This window comes from Schistocerca serialis, chromosome 6 (assembly GCF_023864345.2).
Source record: "Schistocerca serialis cubense isolate TAMUIC-IGC-003099 chromosome 6, iqSchSeri2.2, whole genome shotgun sequence".
NCBI classification, from domain to species: domain Eukaryota; kingdom Metazoa; phylum Arthropoda; class Insecta; order Orthoptera; family Acrididae; genus Schistocerca; species Schistocerca serialis.
The window spans coordinates 388562145-388583343 of NC_064643.1; the positions used below are offsets into that span (position 1 = coordinate 388562145).

General features: G+C 40.9%; 1 protein-coding gene across 4 annotated transcripts in view; it reads left to right on the forward strand.

Annotated features, from left to right (window-relative positions):
• The window catches only part of LOC126483832 (cap-specific mRNA (nucleoside-2'-O-)-methyltransferase 2), a 296880-nt gene that overhangs the window by 60180 nt on the left and 215501 nt on the right, over nucleotides 1-21199 (forward strand). For all 4 annotated transcript variants that reach the window (XM_050107032.1, XM_050107034.1, XM_050107033.1 and 1 more), the window contains one exon: nucleotides 3657-3957. In XM_050107032.1, coding sequence (XP_049962989.1) covers nucleotides 3661-3957 — 297 coding nt within the window. In that variant the 5' untranslated portion in view covers nucleotides 3657-3660. The remainder of the gene's footprint in view (nucleotides 1-3656; nucleotides 3958-21199) is intronic.

Genomic DNA, 21199 nt, shown 5'->3' on the forward strand with positions numbered 1-21199 from the left:
AAGTATACTTCCATAATAAAGATCTATGTGTGTTCCCATAATTGTCATTCTGTTTTCTTGAAGGCTCCATTCCTACACCAGGCCATGAAACTTAAAATGCCACAAATAACTCCACATCAAGATTGTCTTTAGCACAAAAACTTGTGCACAGTACTGCTGTCAAATTTTTTGATCACTTACCTGGTGATATAAAATGCCTGACATTCAGTGAAGTTAAACTGGAAAAGTTTCTCCTTGACAACTCATGTTCCGTAGAATAATTCATATTTCGTAATATGTAAAAGGTAGTGGTTAGAATTTATTAACTTGCATCTGTGAATAGTCAGCATGAAGCTGTGTTTACATATGAATGTGTAATGTGAATGTAACATGACTCATTCCACTTCATTACAATTAACTGTATAAATTATCCGTGGAACATGAAATTAAATAACTACCACATTTATAAAGCTAATAGTCAGTAATGATCTTAATGCCAGTGGAATGTAAAATTCTAACCATCTAACATGGATTTTAAATTTTATGGTAATATTAACTACACCAGGATGTTGGAAGTTTTCTGTTGTCATATAATATCAGTTTCAATACATTTTCCTGTCTGATAAATGGGACTGTGTTTTTGGTGTAAATCTCGTAGCTTTATAATCATGATGGACAAAATAAAAACATCTCTTCAAAAGTTGACCGGTTTGCCAATTTCCCACGTAGTTGGCAAGTACTGCCTTTGATGGGAATGTGACTGAATATGCAGATTTAGTGGTTTGTCTCTAATGAATGAGGAATCTGAGTAAAGCAGAATCATCCCACATGTTACTTGAGTTACTCCATGTGTTATTTAAGTATGTTGTAAGCCCAAATATATTGCTTTTATTACTCTCTGTAGAAATGTTTACTACCTACAGTGATTGAAACTGATGTATGTTGGGGTGGCTCCAGGCCTCGCTTAAAAACTGTGTTCATTTGTTAATTTGTCATGTAGTTAGATCTCTACAGTGTCTTTTAGGATACAATATTAGTAGGTATTTGACTGGTGCAACAACTTGGTGCTTCATAATTCATGCCATGTTTATGGGAGATACAGTTCTCTGCTACAGGGGACTTTGTCTGCTATTTGCTGTCTGTGTGGCGTGATGTTTACGCTTAGTGCATCTCTCCTTTGCTGTACTGATAGTCTGCCCTATATACATTTTCCTGCAAGGATTGCATTAGACGTCCTGTTTTTGAAGTCCAAGGTCATCCTTGACTGATCTCTAAAGGCTTTCATCTTGGCTGGTGGACAGAACACACACTTCAGGTTATGTCTGTAGAGTATTCTTGAGATTGTTGTTGATATATGTCATAATCTCCATCGCAACAGGTTTCTCTTTGCCCTCAGCAGCTGTGGTCTCGGTGTCTTCAGCTTTGAAGCCGTAAGGCACATATTACGTGGTGGTTGCTGTAACTGTTCATGTGTAACGTAGCCTATAAGTGCTGCAGATCGGCTGCTAGACTGCCTTGGTCTGAGATTTCATACGCACTAGTGTGCTTAGGGCGCCTTCTCATTGTGAAGGGCATGGTAGCTGGAGGCATGCAAGTATGAATCTTTGTCAGTTTACAGTAGACAATGAGTTCTTGTGTATCATCTGATATTCACTTGACAAGCACATCCAGAAATGGAAGTTAATTATTCTTTTCTATCCCTGTTATGAATTGCCGGCCAAAGTGGCCGTGCGGTTAAAGGCGCTGCAGTCTGGAACCGCAAGACCGCTACGGTCGCAGGTTCGAATCCTGCCTCGGGCATGGATGTTTGTGATGTCCTTAGGTTAGTTAGGTTTAACTAGTTCTAAGTTCTAGGGGACTAATGACCTCAGCAGTTGAGTCCCATAGTGCTCAGAGCCATTTTTGAACCTGTTATGAATTTGGTGTTTCTTGTCTAATGAATACAGGTTTTTAAGTATTGTTGTTGGTGAGATGCCCATGTGCCACATCACTAATGCATCATGTACGTATTGAAGATAGCGCAAGGGTGTGTAGACTGTAGACTCCAGGGATAGTTCTTCAAATGCATCATGGAAACATATTGGCCTTTACTGGTAATAGTGGGCAGCACATCGCTACTCCATTGTTTGTTCGTGGTAATTTCCATTGAATGGAAAGGAGGTTGACATAAGCATGAATTCAGTTAATTTGTTAGCACTGGCCCAAACTTTCCTCTGGTGAGGCTTAGGAAGGCTTTTAGAGGTATCCTTGTAAAGAGAAATACCACTCCGAAGCTCACTCAAAGTCTTCTTGCCCCAGTTGGAAGTTCTATTGCTGCAGGATGAAATGCGCCAAATTTCATAAGTACTGTTAGCATTTACTCACAAAGGGGCCGAGCTTTGCTGTCAGGTGCTTTACTAATTCATATATTGGTGTGCTAATGTCCCTAACAATTTGGTGGAGTGGCATCCCTTCCTTGAGGACGTCAGGTATTCTGTAAAGTCTAGGTGGCATGAATGCTCATGTATGAAGTATTTCCACAGTCTTCTTGTCAGGGAAAGTGTGTTGGAGAAGCATGATGGTCTCCCTCTGTATTTGGGTGGTAGCATTGTCTTTAAGTTCTCCTGTAGGCATCGTCCTCTAATAGCGCATACATGTTTCGCTGTGAACTTGAAAGGCTAGTAGGACATTAAAATTGTTTTTCTGTGCTGGAAGACGGCTGTTTCAGAATCTTCTTGTAGCCGCCTGAATGCTTTCCTCTCTTCCTTGAATGTGTTGGGCATTGGAGGAACAGCTCTAGTAAGTGTACAGCATGTTTCATGTCATATTTACTCTGCAGCATCCCATGAAAGTACAAGAGCAACCAGTTCCGCCACGCTGATAGACTCCACTGTTGGTAGGGTCATCAATGTAAGTGTGAAATTTAGCCAGCCACAAGGTTCATGTTTAGTAGCTTGTCAGTAAGTGGCTGACTGCTGTGCCCCATTGGCTTCAGACAAGCTAACCATATGTAATCCATACCACAAGTCATGGAAGACAGTTGATGCCAACTACAGGTGGGATATAAAGAATTCTCTTGAGCTCTTACTGTGTCTGTCGAGCGTACCGGCGGGGTCAGGTATTTTCACCTGCATCGAGATGACTGGGTGTTTGTGTTGTTTTCATCATTCACGAAAGTGGCGAGCTTGGATTGAGAAAAGGTTGGAAATTTATATGGGCGCTGTTAACTACACAGCTGAGCGCCCCACAAACTGAGCAGCATCATCAGCGAGTGTACCGTGTGATTTTAGGTTTTCCTGGTGTATGAAAAATTTTAATATTTCTCTGGTATTGAGCTAGGTACTGTTGTCCAGAGTGTGCAGAAAACAATTGGTCATTGGGAACTCCTGAAGATAACAAGAAGTTTCTTGTGATTTGACAACATTCATTATTTTGTTTTCAGTTACACTTAATAAGGCACTGGTGATATTGACCATTGATCATCATTTTCTATATATTTAAAAATTACCTTGACACAATTTTTATGGTGCAACACTCACATTTGGTGTTTTCAACAACTTTTTGAGATGATTTTGTGTGTGTTGCCATTACAGTTTAACAAAAGTGAAATGTTATTTGGCCCAATTTTGTTAATTGTAAAATTTTTGTTCTTGTGAAATTTGCTTATACACAGCTTTTAATTTTTGTGTGTTTCGTAGAACAATGGAAGGAATAGGCCATAACAGTAATTGGAAGAGAGATTTTCATCATCGAAATAATTCATGGGATGCAACACACATTAGCAGCAGCAGCAGCAGCTTGGTCAATAAAAATGAGAGATTACCACATTCCTTTGGTCCACAACGTGATTTCAAGAAATCAAAACTTACACGAGAGACATACAGGGAGATACATGAAAGAGTTTTGCAACATTTTGGAAAGAAATTCTCATTTGATCCATCACTGCATACATGGCAGTTACCAGAACCAGATGAAATGTTCACAACTGATGACTGGCAAGTATGTGTTTCATAAATGACTTTGGATAAAATATTATTACTATTATCCCCAATAACTGTTGTGTAGGGTTTGGTACAGAACATTCAGTATAACAACTATTTATTGTCTTGTTTTGTTCACTTTCAGAAGTCTTAACATTATCATTTTTTGTGTTGTTGTGATTGTTTTGTAAAATAAATGCAGGAATGAAAAAAGAAGACACTACGAGGTTTGTTTCAGGTGATAAGATCTTTTAATTTTAACAGTATTCCTTTCTAATAGAAACTTGCATTAAAGTCAGCTGAGTAATAATTTCATTACTGGCAGCAGAAATCTGTTAAATTGATGACCCTGTGTACATGAGTATTACAGCAAACTAAGTCGTGAAATAGTTACTAGGGCACTCTGCTTGCCATCATCTTCTCTAGTGTAGCAATTGTCCACTTTATTTTTCAGTGTGACTCTAGTTGTGTATTGCTATGTTTTAAGTATTTTCATTTCTGATTGTAATATCCAAATCGTGTTTATGAATGATGAATGAAATCTTAGGTAGCTTCACATATTCCACATTTTGTGCAAACCATCACAGTGAGTGAATTGTTGAGGTGTGACATGCATAAAACTGAACGAGAGATGTGTCTAATGTCTATGAAAATTATTTAGGGTATATTTAATTTAAACAAATGTTATTACAGAAATAGTAGTTAGTTTATTTATTTATTTATGCATTTATTTTACCTGGCAAGCAACAAGTCCTTTTGTAAGACTATGTTGTCCCACTTTCAAATGTAAATTTTAACTACACTTGTTTGCAATTTTTATGACTAGCTGCCAGAATTAAAAAGCCTTCAACAGCTTTGGTTGTTGATGTGAAAATTGCTACAATGAATATCAGAGATTTGCCACACTCTTAATGGCACCAACAAAAAGTTAATAGAACTCCTCGTATTGTTTTGTAATAACATTCATAATTTAGTTGGAACCATGCTGCAACCTTGATACAAATACAGGGTGTACATAAAGTCCAGGAACACTTTCAATTATTTATTGCACAAGAACTAAACATAGTACAGAAGTAATATATATTGCATTTTGAAGAGAAACTCTGATTTTTTTTTACAAACATTCAATATGCCAATATGTGAACCATGAGTGACAGACATCAATACAGTAATCGAATTTTTGCCATACTCGTCCCAGCATGCCAGCATGGCATCGTTGACTGTGGCAGTCACTTCCCGTATTCTCTCCTGGAGCTCTGCTACATCACATGGTAGAGGCAGTACATACACCAGATTTTTAATGTGTCCCCACAGAAAAAAGTCAAATGGAGTGAGATCTGGTGATCGGAGAGGCCATTTTTAACTCTTAACACACAGAAAGCTCACTCTGCACCTGAACGCGCCATGTTTGCGACTATTGCTGACTATTGGCGTATTACCAAACGACGCTGTGGCGGTTTACACGAAGAAGGAAAAAAAAAGCTTTCAGGGTTTCTGTTCAAAATGACATATGTATGATATCTGTACAATGTTTGGTTCTTGTGCAATAAATAATTGAAATTGTTCCCGGACTTTACGTACACCCTGTATTTAGGTAGCTCAGTCTGAATAAGTTAATGTTTTTTTTGGTGTTATTTATGAAAGTGCAAGGTATCTTCAAAAAGTACTTAGTTATATCTATAATAGGATTTCCTTGATAGACCTTCAGTGATTTGAGAGTGCTGCAGAAGTTTTGACAGAACTTTCATCCTCTGAGCAAAACAAAAAAATTCGGTGACGAGCTGAACTAAACATGGCTTCAAACCAATAAAACAAAATGAGCCAGTCTTATACTACTACATTATTAGTGTAACATCAAAATTTCCATTTAGATGTTTATTAATATTCATGTAACTTATCTTAAGCTGCCATGTTGTACATGGAGAATGTGTAAAACTAAAAATTGTATTGTGCGCTCACTTTAGGAAGCTAACGTAATTTTTATTTAGGATCTAGGATGATACATTGGTTCCATGATGGGGTAAATACACTACCAGAAAAAAAAGTAGTACACTCTTTCAGTGGTTTCCAAATCACTCAAGACTTATTCTTGCAACTGTGCATATGGAGTACATGAAACAGTTACATTTACAGATCGGTAGCACAAACAGTTCAGAGGTAACAGGTATCAATCCATGCTGAAACACCCATATTAGTATGTGGCATAGCCTCCACGGGTGACGATGAAGATGCTGACTCTGGGATCCAGTCGATCATACAGAAGGTGAATACTATCCTGGCGTATGTTATACCATATCTGCTTGAACTGTTCACATAGGTTTTTAAGAGTTTGGAAAAAAGTCCGGAGATGGTTCTGGTCACGGAAATTGCTGCGCATTTTGTGGAGCATGTTGAATTTCACAGATAGTATGTGGGTGACCATTATCGTGTTGGAACAATGCGTCACCTTCCTGTTGCAAGAATGGCAAAAGAACAGGTGTAACAACATTCTCCACATACCGAGTGCTGGTTAGCATCCCCTCCAGAAACACCAAAGGTGAATGAGAGTTGTATCTTATCATACCCCAGACCATAAGGCCAGTGTGTCTTGGACGAATGCATTCTATAAGACAGCACTCACCAAGTCTACATTGTTCATGCAAATGACCATCAAAGCAGAATCTGCTTTCATTGCTGAAGACAACAACATTCCACTCCATTTTCCAAGTGGACTGATGACCGTTGCAGTCTGGTCCCTTTCATCCCACAAACCATTTTCCAAGTGATCCTCTGATGACACCAATCAAGCTGTGCATGTCGATTCAGTGGTGTGAGTGGAAGATAGCCTAGGGTGTGTGTGCCCATAGCCCCATTGCTAATAACTGGTTCACAATGGTTTGTGTTGACACCTCTGGGCTCACAAGCCCTCTTATCTGTGCTGTGGTACCTGTACAATCTTCCACTGCGGTCCTTAAAATACCATGATCCTGGCAGGTGTCTTTCTAGTATGGACTTCCGGAACCTCGTCTACAAATGTGTGAATGTTCATGGACCACAGATACCAGCACCGTTGCACACCTGACACAGCACATCAGATTTGTGCTGCAAGTCTCCGAAAGGATCATCCTCCCACTCGGAAGGTTGTGTGTGTGTGTGTGTGTGTGTGTGTGTGTGTGTGTGTGTGTGTGTGTGTGTGATAGTTGTCTGCTTGCTTAACACATTTGCAACACACTGAGCCTTCTGGCTGTGGGCTATCCCTATTAAAGGATAGACACAGATGGTGCTGTGGCAGCTATGCCACTGTGCTATCTGTTGGCAGATGATGATAAAACAGGTATCAGTACATCTACCATCCCCCCCAAGTGGCATAGGATTAAAATCGATATCATCTTTCCAGGTGTACTCCTTTTTTTCCCCATTTTTTTCCAGGCAGTGATATCCTTCAATTTGTGTTTTATTGGAGAGCCTTTTTAATTGCAGCCTTTGGTAAAGTAGCATATGGTAAACATATTCATTCACAGCTGATAGAGTTCAGCCAATATGTGAATGTAACTTCATTGGATCCAGTGAATACTTGCAGCTTCACAGATGATTTGTGGGTTCATTGCTGGAGATTCCTGAGAGCAGTTGGTATTGTTTGACTGATAAGGTGTAGTAACAAAACTTTAAGGCCTTCATGGTCTCGGGATGCAAAGTAACTGCAGTATTGAATAACCAGTCATAAAATTAATGAAGTTTGATAGAAAGTAGATACTGAATCTTCTCGTACATTATTAGTATATGAATAGTTTCAAGCATAAAAAAGTGCACACCAACAAATGCTACCCATATAGTGCATCTACACCCATACTATGCAAATGACTATGAAGTACACTACTGGCCATTAAAATTGCTACATCAAGAAGAAATGCAGATGATAAATGGGTATTCATTGAACAAATATATATTGTACTAGAACTGACATGTGATTACATTTTCACGCAATTTGGGTGCATAGATCCTGAGAAATCAGTACCCAGAACAACCACCTCTGGCCGTAATAACAGCCTTGATACGCCTAAGCATTGAGTCAAACAGAGCTTGGATGGCTGTGTACAGGTACAGCTGCCCATGCAGCTTCAATACGATACCACAGTTCATCAAGAGTAGTGACTGGCATATTGTGATGACCAGTTGCTCGACCACCATTGACCAGACATTTTCAGTTGGTGAGAGATCTGGAGAATGTGCTGGCCAGGGCAGCAGTTGAACATTTTCTGTATCCAGAAAGGCCCGTACAGGACGTGCCACATGCGGTCGTGCATTATCCTGCTGAAATGTAGTGTTTCGCAGGGATCGAATGAAGGGTAGAGCCACAGGTCGGAACACATCTGAAATGTAATGACCACTGTTCAAAGTGCCATCAATGGGAACAACAGGTGACCGAGACATGGCACCCCATACCATCACGCCGGGTGATACGCCAGTATGGCGATGACGAATACACGCTTCCAGTGTGCGTTCACGGCGATGTCGCCAAACACGGATGAGACCATCATGATTCTGTAAACAGAACCTGGATTCGTCCGAAAAAATGATGGTTCGTCTTAGGCGCTCCTGTCTGTGATGCAGCGTCAAGGGTAACCGCAGCCATGGTTTCTGAGCTGATAATCCATGCTGCTGCAAATGTTGTCGAACTGTTCAGGCTAATGGTTGTTGTCTTGCAAACATCCCCATCTGTTGACTCAGGGATCGAGACGTGGCTTCATGATCTGTTACAGCCATGCGGATAAGATGCCTGTCATCTCAACTGCTAGTGATACGAGGCCGTTGGGATCCAGCACGGCATTCCATATTACTCTCCTGAACCCACCGATTCCATCTTCTGCTAATAGTCATTGGCTCTCAACCAGCGCGAGCAGCAATCTCGCGATACGATAAACCGCAATCACGATAGGCTACGATCCAACCTTTATCAAAGTCGGAAACGTGATGGTACACATTTCTCCTCCTTACATGAGGCATCACGACGACATTTCACCGGGCAAAGCCGATCAACTGCTGTTTGTGTATGAGAAATTGGGTGGAAACTTTCGTCATGTCAGCACATTGTAGGTGTCACCACCGGTGCCAAACTTATGTGAATCCTCTGAAAAGCTAATCATTTGCATATCATAGCATCTTCTTCCTGTCGGTTAAATTTCGCGTCTGTAGCACATCATCTTCGTGGTGTAGCAATTTTAATGGCTACTAGTGTACATAGCAGAGGGTGGCTTCCATTGTACCACAACTTAACATTTCTTCCCATTCCATTCACATGAGGAGCACAGGCAGGACTTCTTAGCTCAGGAACAACTTCTTGAATGCCTTTGTGCACTGTAATTAGAATAATCTTGTCTTCGTGGTCCCTCAAGGAATTACACATAGGACTGTAGTATATTCTTAGGTTCTTTGCTTGGTACCAGTTCCTGAATATTTGGAAATTGATGTTTACTGGATAATTGAAGGGATCGGTTGGTAGGACATATTCTGAGGCATCAATGGATCACCAGTTTAGCATTGGAGGATCAAACCAGTCTCTAGACTGAAGAAGACGACGACGACGACGACGACGACAACAACAACAACAACAACAACAACAACAACAGCTACTACTACTACTACTACTACTACAACCTTCAGGTTGCCGCCAATTCAGCTGTTTCAGCATTTCTGACTTCCATGGGTCAGACACACCTGTGATCATTTGAGGGTGTCCTTCTTTTTATATGTTCAATACGTCCTGTTAACTTTGTCATAAAGGAGCCCTTCACGCAAGCTGAATAGAATGTTTTCAAACAATTGTCCTACATATATTTCTGTCTGGTAAATTCCCCCTCACCACAGAATCCCACATCTGTCCTTTCCATGCAAGGTCTTCTTTACTCTTGTCCACACTCTTTCTTGCATCCAGCTGATATTCATCGTGGCACCTTCCATTACAAGTAGTGATGGGGAATTCTGTTAGGCTAAGCGCAAATTGAGACACGTATAGCATGTGTAATGTGACACGACACTACAGCACCACTTGGCGACACACAGCACTGACGAATCAAAGTGCGTCCACCCTGTAATCTTTCTCAAATGATTTTACAGGAACTATTGAATAAAAGTATTTGATTTTTGCGTTACTTGTAGAGTTATACGTCAGCTTCATGGCGAAGTTGTCATCATCTTGCTAATAGTCATACTTATTCTGAAATACCTATTTAAGTAAGACACTGTGCAAAATCCGAAAAGTTTGCAACAAAAAATAGTGGTCGCTATAATTTTTCATTTGGTGCATTTTAGACCATGTGTTGCTGTGTATGAAATTTAGCTAACATATTGAATTTTCCTTTAGGTTCAGGAGGAGATTCCATCTGTCTTTGATCTTGAGAAAGTGGTTCATATGTAGCATGTTCACTCCCGATCAAATGCATGCGAGAATGAAATATTCATAACATCCCTCGTATCTCCTTAACTGGTAGAGATGTCAAAATGAGATTTTGGCACGTGATAGCACTCAAGGAAGAGAGTATTTTGCCAAATCGTTAACACACTGAACTTTCTTATATGCGGTTATATAGCAGAAGGTATAGTTTTTTTTTATTTTTTCCAATCCAGTTCTGTATTTTAAGGGTCATCGACAGCTGGTGAGAAGAGAAATTCCCAGTATGAAAATAAACATGAAATTTATTATGTTACTGAATATGGACACAATGAGATTTTTCCGTAAGCTGTTGGCCTCTCTGGCTGTTAATTGGTGGTTTAATGAGACGCTCTACAGCTGCAGCTGCTGCTGGAAGATGAGTTTGTGCAAATTGTACTGTGTTTTGGGAAAAGTAGCACAATTAAAACCGTCAACAAGAAAAATGTAGCAGTTACTCACAAGTGACGATGCTTCTTCGAATGAAAAATGATTAACAATTCACACAAAAACAAATCACCAATTTTATAGAATCTCCATGACCCATCATATTTTTAACACTGAACAACTGGGATGGAAGCATACCAAAAGATTTTCTTCCTGTTTGTCACCTGAGCAATATGAAAATGATGACTAGTGCGCTCATCAGATAAGTGACTTGCACATGCCAGAGGCTGGTTACCTACCTATGGCATGCTAAACTGGCAATGTGTGATTGGCAAATGAAATAGTTATTATTGAGAAAAGTAAATGATTGATCCAGTGCACAAGACAATAGTCAGAGTACTGTCAGCAGCTGGGAATAATTCACCCAACAAAAATGCGGAAGCTAACCAGGTGTGCCTCGTGATGGTAAGAGTTCACGTCGTTGGAAAAAACTTGTCATGAATGTGGATCTACCTTTGTCAGCAATATATTTCAGTGAATTAAATATGTTGTGTCATCAGACTCTTTCAGGTTACTCACACTTGCGGAATAATATAGACCACATTCTTCATTTGTGCTGCCTGTTGTGTAATTAGTTTATCAATGCTGCATATGCAGCCACTGAAATGCTTTTTCTCATCACTATGCGCTAATTAAAACATTTTCGTTCATGGGGGTTTCTCAACAGCTTACATCTATGGAAATTCCTACTTTTCGAATTTTTCTAACACACAGTACATACACACCAGCATAATAGGCAAGATGTAAGCAACCTTGTTTCACAGCATAATATTTAAAATTTCCTGCCTTGCTTCTTAATGATATGATTTTATTTACTTTGTTACTTCCTTTTTCACTAATCTCATGATGAACTGTGTCCCCCTTCGTGTGATCTGAAAACATTGTGGAGGCCAAAAATATAATTCCAGTGGCTTATAGCTCACCAGTCACTGAACTATGCATTGCTATTGACAAAAGAAAGCAATAATGAAATGAAACAATAAAACTATGTAGATATAAATAACTGAAACACATAGTGTGTTAGTGAAGAAAGATAGAATATGGCAAAAAACGAAACACTATGCAGTGATAATAAAATTACTATATAGTAAGGTTATGATTTTTGGATGGTCAATACTGCCACTGCCCATACGTGCGGTGCCAAAGGGACGATATGGGAGGACTGCATTCCCGCTCCCTGCCTCATCCGTCTCACAGTGCTCGTGTGGCTCATGGCACGAGATTCTGTGCCACAACCACAAAGCCACATGACCTGGTGCGGGTGCATGTTGTGACCCCATTGTGTTGCATCCCAATCTGCGTGGTCCCACTTGAACCTGTTAAGTTACAAAAACACTCTTTGCGCTGTATCGAGCCACACAGTATACGCTTCTTAAATTTGTGCCTAGCATTAGGCTGCACCTGTTTTACACGAGCAAACTGCTTTAGTTTCATCGCACTCAGCCTGTCTTGCATGGTCACTTAAAACTTGCAGGTCTTTCCATATGCACTCATTTTTGATCCTCTCTCCCCTCGTGTTTTGTAGAGCAGATCTAAGGATTTTTGTTTCAAAAGTTTGTAAATGTCTTACATGTCTTTTAGCTGCAGTATAGCTCTCCTCTCTGTAGGATATAGTGCACAGAAAGAAAGTTTTGAACATGCTCTGTTTAACTCTTAGGAACATCCTTACACCTAGAAAAATCTTTGTAATAGAGTGAATAATTTAAATCCTGTGGTTACCGTGTTCAGAACCCAAAGATTTGCATTCCTATCACTTCCTACATCACTACCAATTCACATTCTTAATCTTCTTTCCCTCCAAAAATGGATTACGTCAAGATATTGTTCTGCTCATTCACATTGCCGCTCTTATGTTTTCGCTCAAAATTAAACCGAACTCTCTGAACTTGTTGTTTCACATATCCAGTTTACTCTGTGCTCCCTTGTTTGTTTCACTCCAGATGGTGAGATCATCTTCAGATATAAGAGCATATGGGTTCTCTTTTCACACTTTCGTTATGCCCTTCATTATGGTATGTCCTGACAAGTACTGGGGAAGAGAAACTACCCAGTTACATACTTTCCTATGTTCTAAATCACTTTGATCTCCACTCTCCTCTTTGTACACTGTTCTCGCCTTTATCATTCTCTATCTGAATTTTTGTGACTAAAGAGGTTGGAACATTCCATTTTTCCAAGCACTCCCATCCTTCGTACGTTGGTGCACTGTCATACTATTTGATTCTTTAGTTCGGTGGAGCATCAAGGATTTCGTTGATGCTCAATAATCATGTAACACCATTTCAGAAAGGTAATGCACTCGCCACAGTGTAAACTATGCACAGCTATAAACACTGGATAAATAATTTATTCATATATCTCCCAACACTCCCACTTGAACAAATATTTTTCAGATATTGAACACTATACAGGGCTATTACAAATGATTGAAGCGATTTCATAAATTCACTGTAGCTCCATTCATTGACATATGGTCACGACACACTACAGATACGTAGAAAAACTCAAAGTTTTGTTCGGCTGAAGCCGCACTTCCGGTTTCTGCCTCCAGAGCGCTCGAGAGCGCAGTGAGACAAAATGGCGACAGGAGCCGAGAAAGCGTATGTCGTGCTTGAAATGCACTCACATCAGTCAGTCATAACAGTACAACGACACTTCAGGACGAAGTTCAACAAAGATCCACCAACTGATAACTCCATTCGGCGATGGTATGCGCAGTTTAAAGCTTCTGGATTCCTCTGTAAGGGGAAATCAATGGGTCGGCCTGCAGTGAGCGTAGAAACGGTTGAACGCATGCGGGCAAGTTTCACGCGTAGCCCGCGGAAGTCAACGAATAAAGCAAGCGGGGAGCTACTTTCATCTTTCAACAGGATGGTGCTCCACCGCACTTCCATCATGATGTTCGGCATTTCTTAAACAGGAGATTGGAAAACCGATGTATCGGTCGTGGCTGAGGTCATGATCAGCAATTCATGTCATGGCCTCCACGCTCTCCCGACTTAACCCCATGCGATTTCATTCTGTGTGGTTATGTGAAAGATTCAGTGTTTAAACCTCCTCTACCAAGAAACGTGCCAGAACTGCGAGCTTCCATCAACTATGCTTTCGAACTCATTGATGGGGACATGCTGCGCCGAGTGTGGGAGGAACTTGATTATAACATAATAAATTTGATGTCTGCCGAATCACTAAAGGGGCACATATCGAACATTTGTGAATGCCTAAAAAAATTTTTTTAATTTTTGTATGTGTGTGCAAAGCATTGTGAAAATATCTCAAATAATAAAGTTATTGTAGAGTTGTGAAATCGCTTCAATCATTTGTAATAACCCTGTACTTCACAGGCTAGACAATAATATGCCACCAACTTCTGAAACTTGTCCTTATTGAGAAGCTTGGTTAGGAGATCCGATAACATGTCTTCTGTGCATAGATAATTGACGGTTATATTTCCCTGCTCCAGGTTATCTCTTATAAAGTGATGCTTTATGTCAATATGTTTGGATCTTACACTGGTGACATTATTGTTGGTAAGTTTAATAGCTCCCATATTATCACAAAATATCACAGTCGGTTTTATTTTTGTAAGAGATTCTATTTCACCCATCAGTGTTCTAATCCGTAGAACTTCTTGGATAGTGGAGAATAAGGCCATATATTCAGTTTCCATGGTGCTCAAAACAACTGTGCTCTGTCTCTTACATGACCAGGATATCAATCTTACCATTAGTTTAAAGCAACATCCAGTGATTGACTGTCTGCTTTCCAGCTCACTTCCCCAGTCTGCATCACTGCACCCTTCTAAATTTACACTTTCCTTTATAGAATACTTCAGCTTATAATTAGTAGTTCTCTTTAAATATCTGAATATTTTTGTGATAGCTATCCATTGTTTTTCTCTTGGAGCGTTGAAAAACTTGCTTCCAGCAGTTTTGGCAAATTCAGTGCTTGGTTTGGAAATCTGTGCTAAATACAGTAGACTTTTTACAGCTTCCAAGTAGGGTTATCTTTCTTTACATTTCTTTTCCTCATCAGTTTGATAGTTCAGCATTATTTTCCATTGGGGTAGAAATAGGCTTACAATTTTCCACACTGAACTTTTCTAAGATAGTTCTTGTTTACAGAGACTGATCAATCCATAGTTCTTTTCTATTGGTACTTCTTAGAATCTTCATGCCTAAGTATTGATGAACGTCCCCTAAGTCATGTATATTAAATTCTGACTGTACCTGTTTTTTAAAAAGTTCCATTTTAATTTCACTATTGATCAAAATGAAAAAAAAAAAAAAAATCATCTATCCATGACTGTATCTTTTCCCTTGCTTCTTTTACAATATATACTTGGTTCTGCTTTTGAGTGTGACATGTCCAGTTTTATCAAAATTTTGTGTAAACATTTATTCCAGCAATGGCCACTCGTCTTTAATCCATACATGTGTTTCTTCAAATGCCAAATCTTCCTTTTCCATTGGTAATCAAGCAATGGAAACGCCAGGTAGGAATATCAACAATGTAGGAAAAGATAGATTGCTACTTACCGTAAAGAAGATACGTCAAGTTGTAGACAGGTACGTTTAAAAGACACTCGCATATAGCTTTCTGTTACACGCACGCGCATACACTGGAGAAGTGGAAGTGGAAGTAGAAGTGGACTGCCAAAAGGTGGAGCGTCAGGAGGTAGTCAGGCAGGGGGTAGGGGGAATAGAAAGGGAGAGGAGGGTGGAAAGACTGGTGGATGTGTTGGCAGAGGGCTGCGAATAAACCGGGTGGCAGATGAGAATGGGGAGGAGACGACGGGCCAGAGGGGTTGAAAACTGTTGGGTAGAGGGTGTGGAGACAGTATGTTACCATAAGTTGAGGCCGGGATAATTACTGGAGCGGGGAATGTTTTGTAAGGATAACTCCCATCTGTGCATTTCAGAAAAGCTGGTAGTCGACGGAAGGATCCAGTTGGCTCGGGTAGTGAAGCAGACATTGAACTAGAGTGAGTTATATTCAGCTGCATGTTGTAGCACAGGGTGGTCTACTCTGCTCTTGGCTACAGTTTGGTGGTGGCTGTTCATCCTGGTGGACAGCTGGTTGGCAGCTTAACAATATAAAAAGCTGTGCAATGATTGCAGTAGAGCTGGTATATGACATGGCTACTTTAACAGGTGGTCTGGCCACTGATGGGGCAAGATAAACTTGTGACAGGACTGTTACAGGAAGTGCTGGGTGAGTGGATTGGCCAGGTTTTGCACCTGGGTCTTCCACAGGGATATGAACCTTGCAGCATTGGGTTAAATTGAGAATGGCATAGAGATGGACTAGGATGTTGTAGTAGTTGGGTGGGCAGTGGAATACCACTTTAGGAGGGGTGGGAAGTATCTTGGGAAGGATGTCCCTCATTTCAGGGCATGATGATAAGTGATCAAAGCTCTAGTGAAGGATGTGGTTCAGTTGTTACATTCCAGGGTGGTACTGGGTGATGAAGGGTACACTCCCCTGTCGCTGGTTTTGGGGGTGGTTGGAGGATTGGGGTTTGAGGGGAAATGGCATGGGAGATCTGTTTTTTATCTGGGTGATAGTGCCAGTCTGTGAGGGCCTGGATGAGATCCTCAGCATACTGAGCAAGGGAGTTTTCGTCACTGCAGATATGCTGTCCCCAGGTAGTTGGGCTTCATGGGAAGGATTTTTTGTTGTGGAAAGAATGACAGCTGTCAAAATGCAGGTACTGTTGGTGGGTTTAATATGGACAGAGGTGCAGATGGAGTTATCAGAGAGGAGGAGGTCAACATCTAGGAAGGTGGCATACTGGGTTGAGAAGGATCACGTGAAGAACGTGTTGAGATCGTGAAGGAATGAAGATAGGGGTGTCTTGGCCATGGGTCCAGATCACGAAGATATCATCAATGAATCTGAACCAGACTAGGGGTTTGGTGTTTTGGGAAGCTAGAAAGCTCTTCACTAGATGGCCCTTCACTATATGGCCCATAAAAAGTTTGACATAGGAGGGTGCCATGGAGTAGGGATCGAAGAATGGCGCCAAACAACCTTCCATCAAATCCAGAGCCAAAACATTTCCATAACACTGTTTTTAAACGCTCCACCAACACTCTCAGCTCCAGAGAAGTTCCAGTCCTATCCAAAGTCCTCACCTTTACCCTACAACCAAATTTGACAATGTTGGACTTGTCAGAGACCTACTTTCCTTCTTCCAATCCCTGCAGTGGAAGCACTTCTTTGCTGCTAATCACTCCAACCAAAACCATCTTAATTCCAACATTAAACCCAGGCTCTTCCATTTCGTACCACCATCCAACTGTGATTCCCCACCCCTCCCACCTAACCACTCGCTGGTTACCTTCCAAGAATTCCTTACCTCCAACTTAGCCTCACCATCCTTCCCTGATCCCTGCCTCAGAACACCAACCTTTCAGTAGAAGAACGAACAGCCATACATAACCTCAAAACAAATCCTGACCTAATCATCCTACCTGCAGACAAATTTTCCGCCATTGTTGTTATGAATCACAGTGAATACATGGCAGAAGTCCCTCTGCCAATTGTCTAACTCCTCCACCTATAAACTTTGCCAGAATGACCCCATCCCAGAAGTCCAGCACAAACTCCAATCGCTGCTTAAAGCCCTAGGCCCTTTCCAGAACATCTCTGAATCCATTTCCCTCCTCACCCCTAAGACACCCCACACACCGACCTTCTACATGCTCCCCAAAATCTACAGACCTAACAATCCTGGACACCCTATTGTGGCTGTTTATTGTGCCCTCACTGAAAGAATTTTGGTATTCATTAACCAACACCTCCAACTAATTGCCCATAATGTAGCCTCCCACATCAAAGTCACCAGCCACTTCCTTCTCCGACTCCACCATCCCTGCCCCTTTACTTCCTGTATCCCTATACTCATCACAGTTCTCTATTGAACACTACCTTTACTAGTGTCCTTCAGACTCCAAACTTACTGTCTCATTCCTCATACACCTTACTGACTCTATCCTAGCCCACAAGTACAGGGTTATTACAAATGATTGAAGCGATTTCACAGCTCTACAATAACTTTATTGTTTGAGATATTTTCACAATGCTTTGCACATACATACAAAAACTCAAAAAGTTTTTTTAGGCATTCACAAATGTTCGATATGTGCCCCTTTAGTGATTCGGCAGACATCAAATTTATTATGTTATAATCAAGTTCCTCCCACACTCGGCGCAGCATGTCCCCATCAATGAGTTCGAAAGCATCGTTGATGCAAGCTCGCAGTTCTGGCACGTTTCTTGGTAGAGGAGGTTTAAACACTGAATCTTTCACATAACCCCACAGAAAGAAATCGCATGGGGTTAAGTCGGGAGAGCATGGAGGCCATGACATGAATTGCTGATCATGACCTCAGCCACGACCGATCCATCGGTTTTCCAATCTCCTGTTTAAGAAATGCCGAACATCATGATGGAAGTGCGGTGGAGCACCATCCTGTTGAAAGATGAAGTCGGCGCTGTCGGTCTCCAGTTGTGGCATGAGCCAATTTTCCAGCATGTCCAGATACACGTGTCCTGTAACGTTTTTTTCGCAGAAGAAAAAGGGGCCGTAAACTTTTAACTGTGAGATTGCACAAAACATGTTAACTTTTGGTGAATTGCGAATTTGCTGCACGAATGCGTGAGGATTCTCTACTGCCCAGATTCGCACATTTTGTCTGTTCACTTCACCATTAACAAAAAATGTTGCTTCATCACTGAAAACAAGTTTCGCACTGAACGCATCCTCTTCCATGAGCTGTTGCAACCACGCCGAAAATTCAAAGCGTTTGACTTTGTCATCGGGTGTCAGGGCTTGTAGCAATTGTAAACGGTAAGGCATCTGCTTTAGCCTTTTCCGTAAGATTTTGCAAACCGTCGGCTGTGGTACATTTAGCTCCCTGCTTGGTTTATTCGTCGACTTCCGCGGGCTACGCGTGAAACTTGCCCGCACGCTTTCAACCGTTTCTTCGCTCACTGCAGGCCAACACGTTGATTTCCCCTTTAAGAGGCATCCAGAAGCTTTATACTGCGCATACCATCGCCGAATGGAGTTAGCAGTTGGTGGATCTTTGTTGAACTTCGTCCTGAAGTGTCGTTGCACTGTTATGACTGACTGATGTGAGTGCATTTCAAGCACGACATACGCTTTCTCGGCTCCTGTCGCCATTTTGTCTCACTGCGCTCTCGAGCGCTCTGGCGGGAGAAACCTGAAGTGCGGCTTCAGCCGAACAAAACTTTGAGTTTATCTATGTATCTGTAGTGTGTCGTGACCATATGTCAATGAATGGAGCTACAGTGAATTTATGAAATCGCTTCAATCATTTGTAATAGCCCTGTACTTCTCATTTGAGACTAAGGTATATAAACAAATCTGTGGCCCATGGGCACCTGATGGCACCCTCCTATGCCAACCTTTTTATGGGCTATATAGAAGAGACCTTCCTAGCCTCCCAAAAACACCATACCCCTAGTCTGGTTCAGGTTCATTAATGATATCTTCATGACCTGGACCCAGGTCATGAAGATCACAATTATTTTTAGATAATTTATGAATGGTTGACATGCCTGAAAATAAAAAGCCACTAAGAACAAGATGGGTATTAAATATTAAAATCCCAAGAGTGCAATATCAAAACACAAGACCAGATTGGTAGTTAACAGATACTGCCAGAAAGAAGGAATACATTATAATGAGACTCTCGCCTATAGAGAAATATTCATCTTTTAGGTACCTTTTAGTTCTTGCAGTAAGGAACAACTATTAATTCATCAATTGGACATAAAAATAACATATCTAAATGGAAAGTTGGAAGAGGAAATACATGTGATCCCACTTGATGAAGTTAAAAGACCTTACCATGGGAAAAGTTGCAGACAGGCACTATTAATAGATACTCACATGCAACTCCATCCTGAGAGGGACTACTGTGAATGGTAGCCTGATGCCTGATACCCATTTCATTCAACTGTTCCTTAAAGTGTCTGTTTACATATATTGATCCATTGTCTGATCTAGTAATTTTAATTTCCTTGCCCATTTGTCTTTAGACCATTTTGCTATAAACAGCCAATTCATGATTCACTTAATCCTTGTGGAACTGATAAAATAAACATGAAGGTATCTAGCAAATTCATCTGTGAATGTTAGGAAATATTAGTTACCTCCTAAGGATTTATTCCCCATAGTTCCACAGAGATATGTATGGATGAGTTGTAAGACTTCGCAGATCTGCTTTGACTTGATTTATATTTTGGTTTGGCATGCTTCCCCTGGAAACAGACCTCACGTGCATTATTCTTTCCACAATTTTCCAGCCCAGTTTCCATATGCAGCAATAAGGCCATACTTTGTCCATTCAAATGACCAAGTCTCCTGTGCACAAGAAACCTTCTGCAGCATAAACATGGTGATTTCCAATTTCCACAATATCTTTAACTGTATTTGATTGTAAATACCTCCTAAATGTTAATGTATAAGGGCAGGGAAAGGGGGAGAAGGTTGTTAGATATGTTTCGTGATGACAGTGTGCAGGAGGTCGAGTGGTCAGGATTTGAAAGTGGGCATCCAGGGCTGCCGTTAAAAGACAAAACAGGAAATTAGGTACAATAAAGAGGATATATTTCAGTGAACAGTGTAAAAGGCGCGTGCCTAGGGTCGGAAGTTACCAGGTTTAGGCCAGTCTAGGAGGCCAAGCAATTAATTGAAATGTGCAACGGAAGGGGAAGTGGTTCATGTTAACTTACGTTGGTGGCTGGTCATCAAAAGCAGAGCCAGAGGCTCTGCCATCCAAGAAGACATCTGTTCTGCTCGAGATCTGGAGTACAAGAGAGTGAGGATGCTGTGTTCCGCACCGCAGAACACTCCAGCATCCACACACGTGACCTGTATCCCACGCATGTTATTGGCTAAAAACAATGGTGTGAATTCGCTAGCAGTTTCAGCAGAGGTCTCAGGGTGTCTCTTGTCAGCGGCTTTAACTGTACAGAACTGGCTCGGTTTTGCAAGACAGGCGACTTGCCACGTAGGTACTCTGGGAGAAAACTTGTAAAGATTTCATTGGGTCTTTGAAATAAATTTTTTAAACCGATTCCCAAAAATCTTCCTTGACTGCCTGCCACCATGTACATTCCTTCCCCCTTCCAAAGAAGTGGTGACAAACATTGTTTACAAAACGGCGCCAGTCAGTTTGCCCTAGTAGGGGCCTTAATACTATGGGAAGGATCTGTTACAGTATTTCATTTAGTGTATGTAAGTGGGAGGGGACTTACATGCAGTTAGGTTTATCAAATTACATTTAAAAAGAGTGATAACAAATATAAAATTGTGCTGTATCCTACACATATTAGTTATGGGTAATAGTTGCACAAAGTTTCACAGGCTACA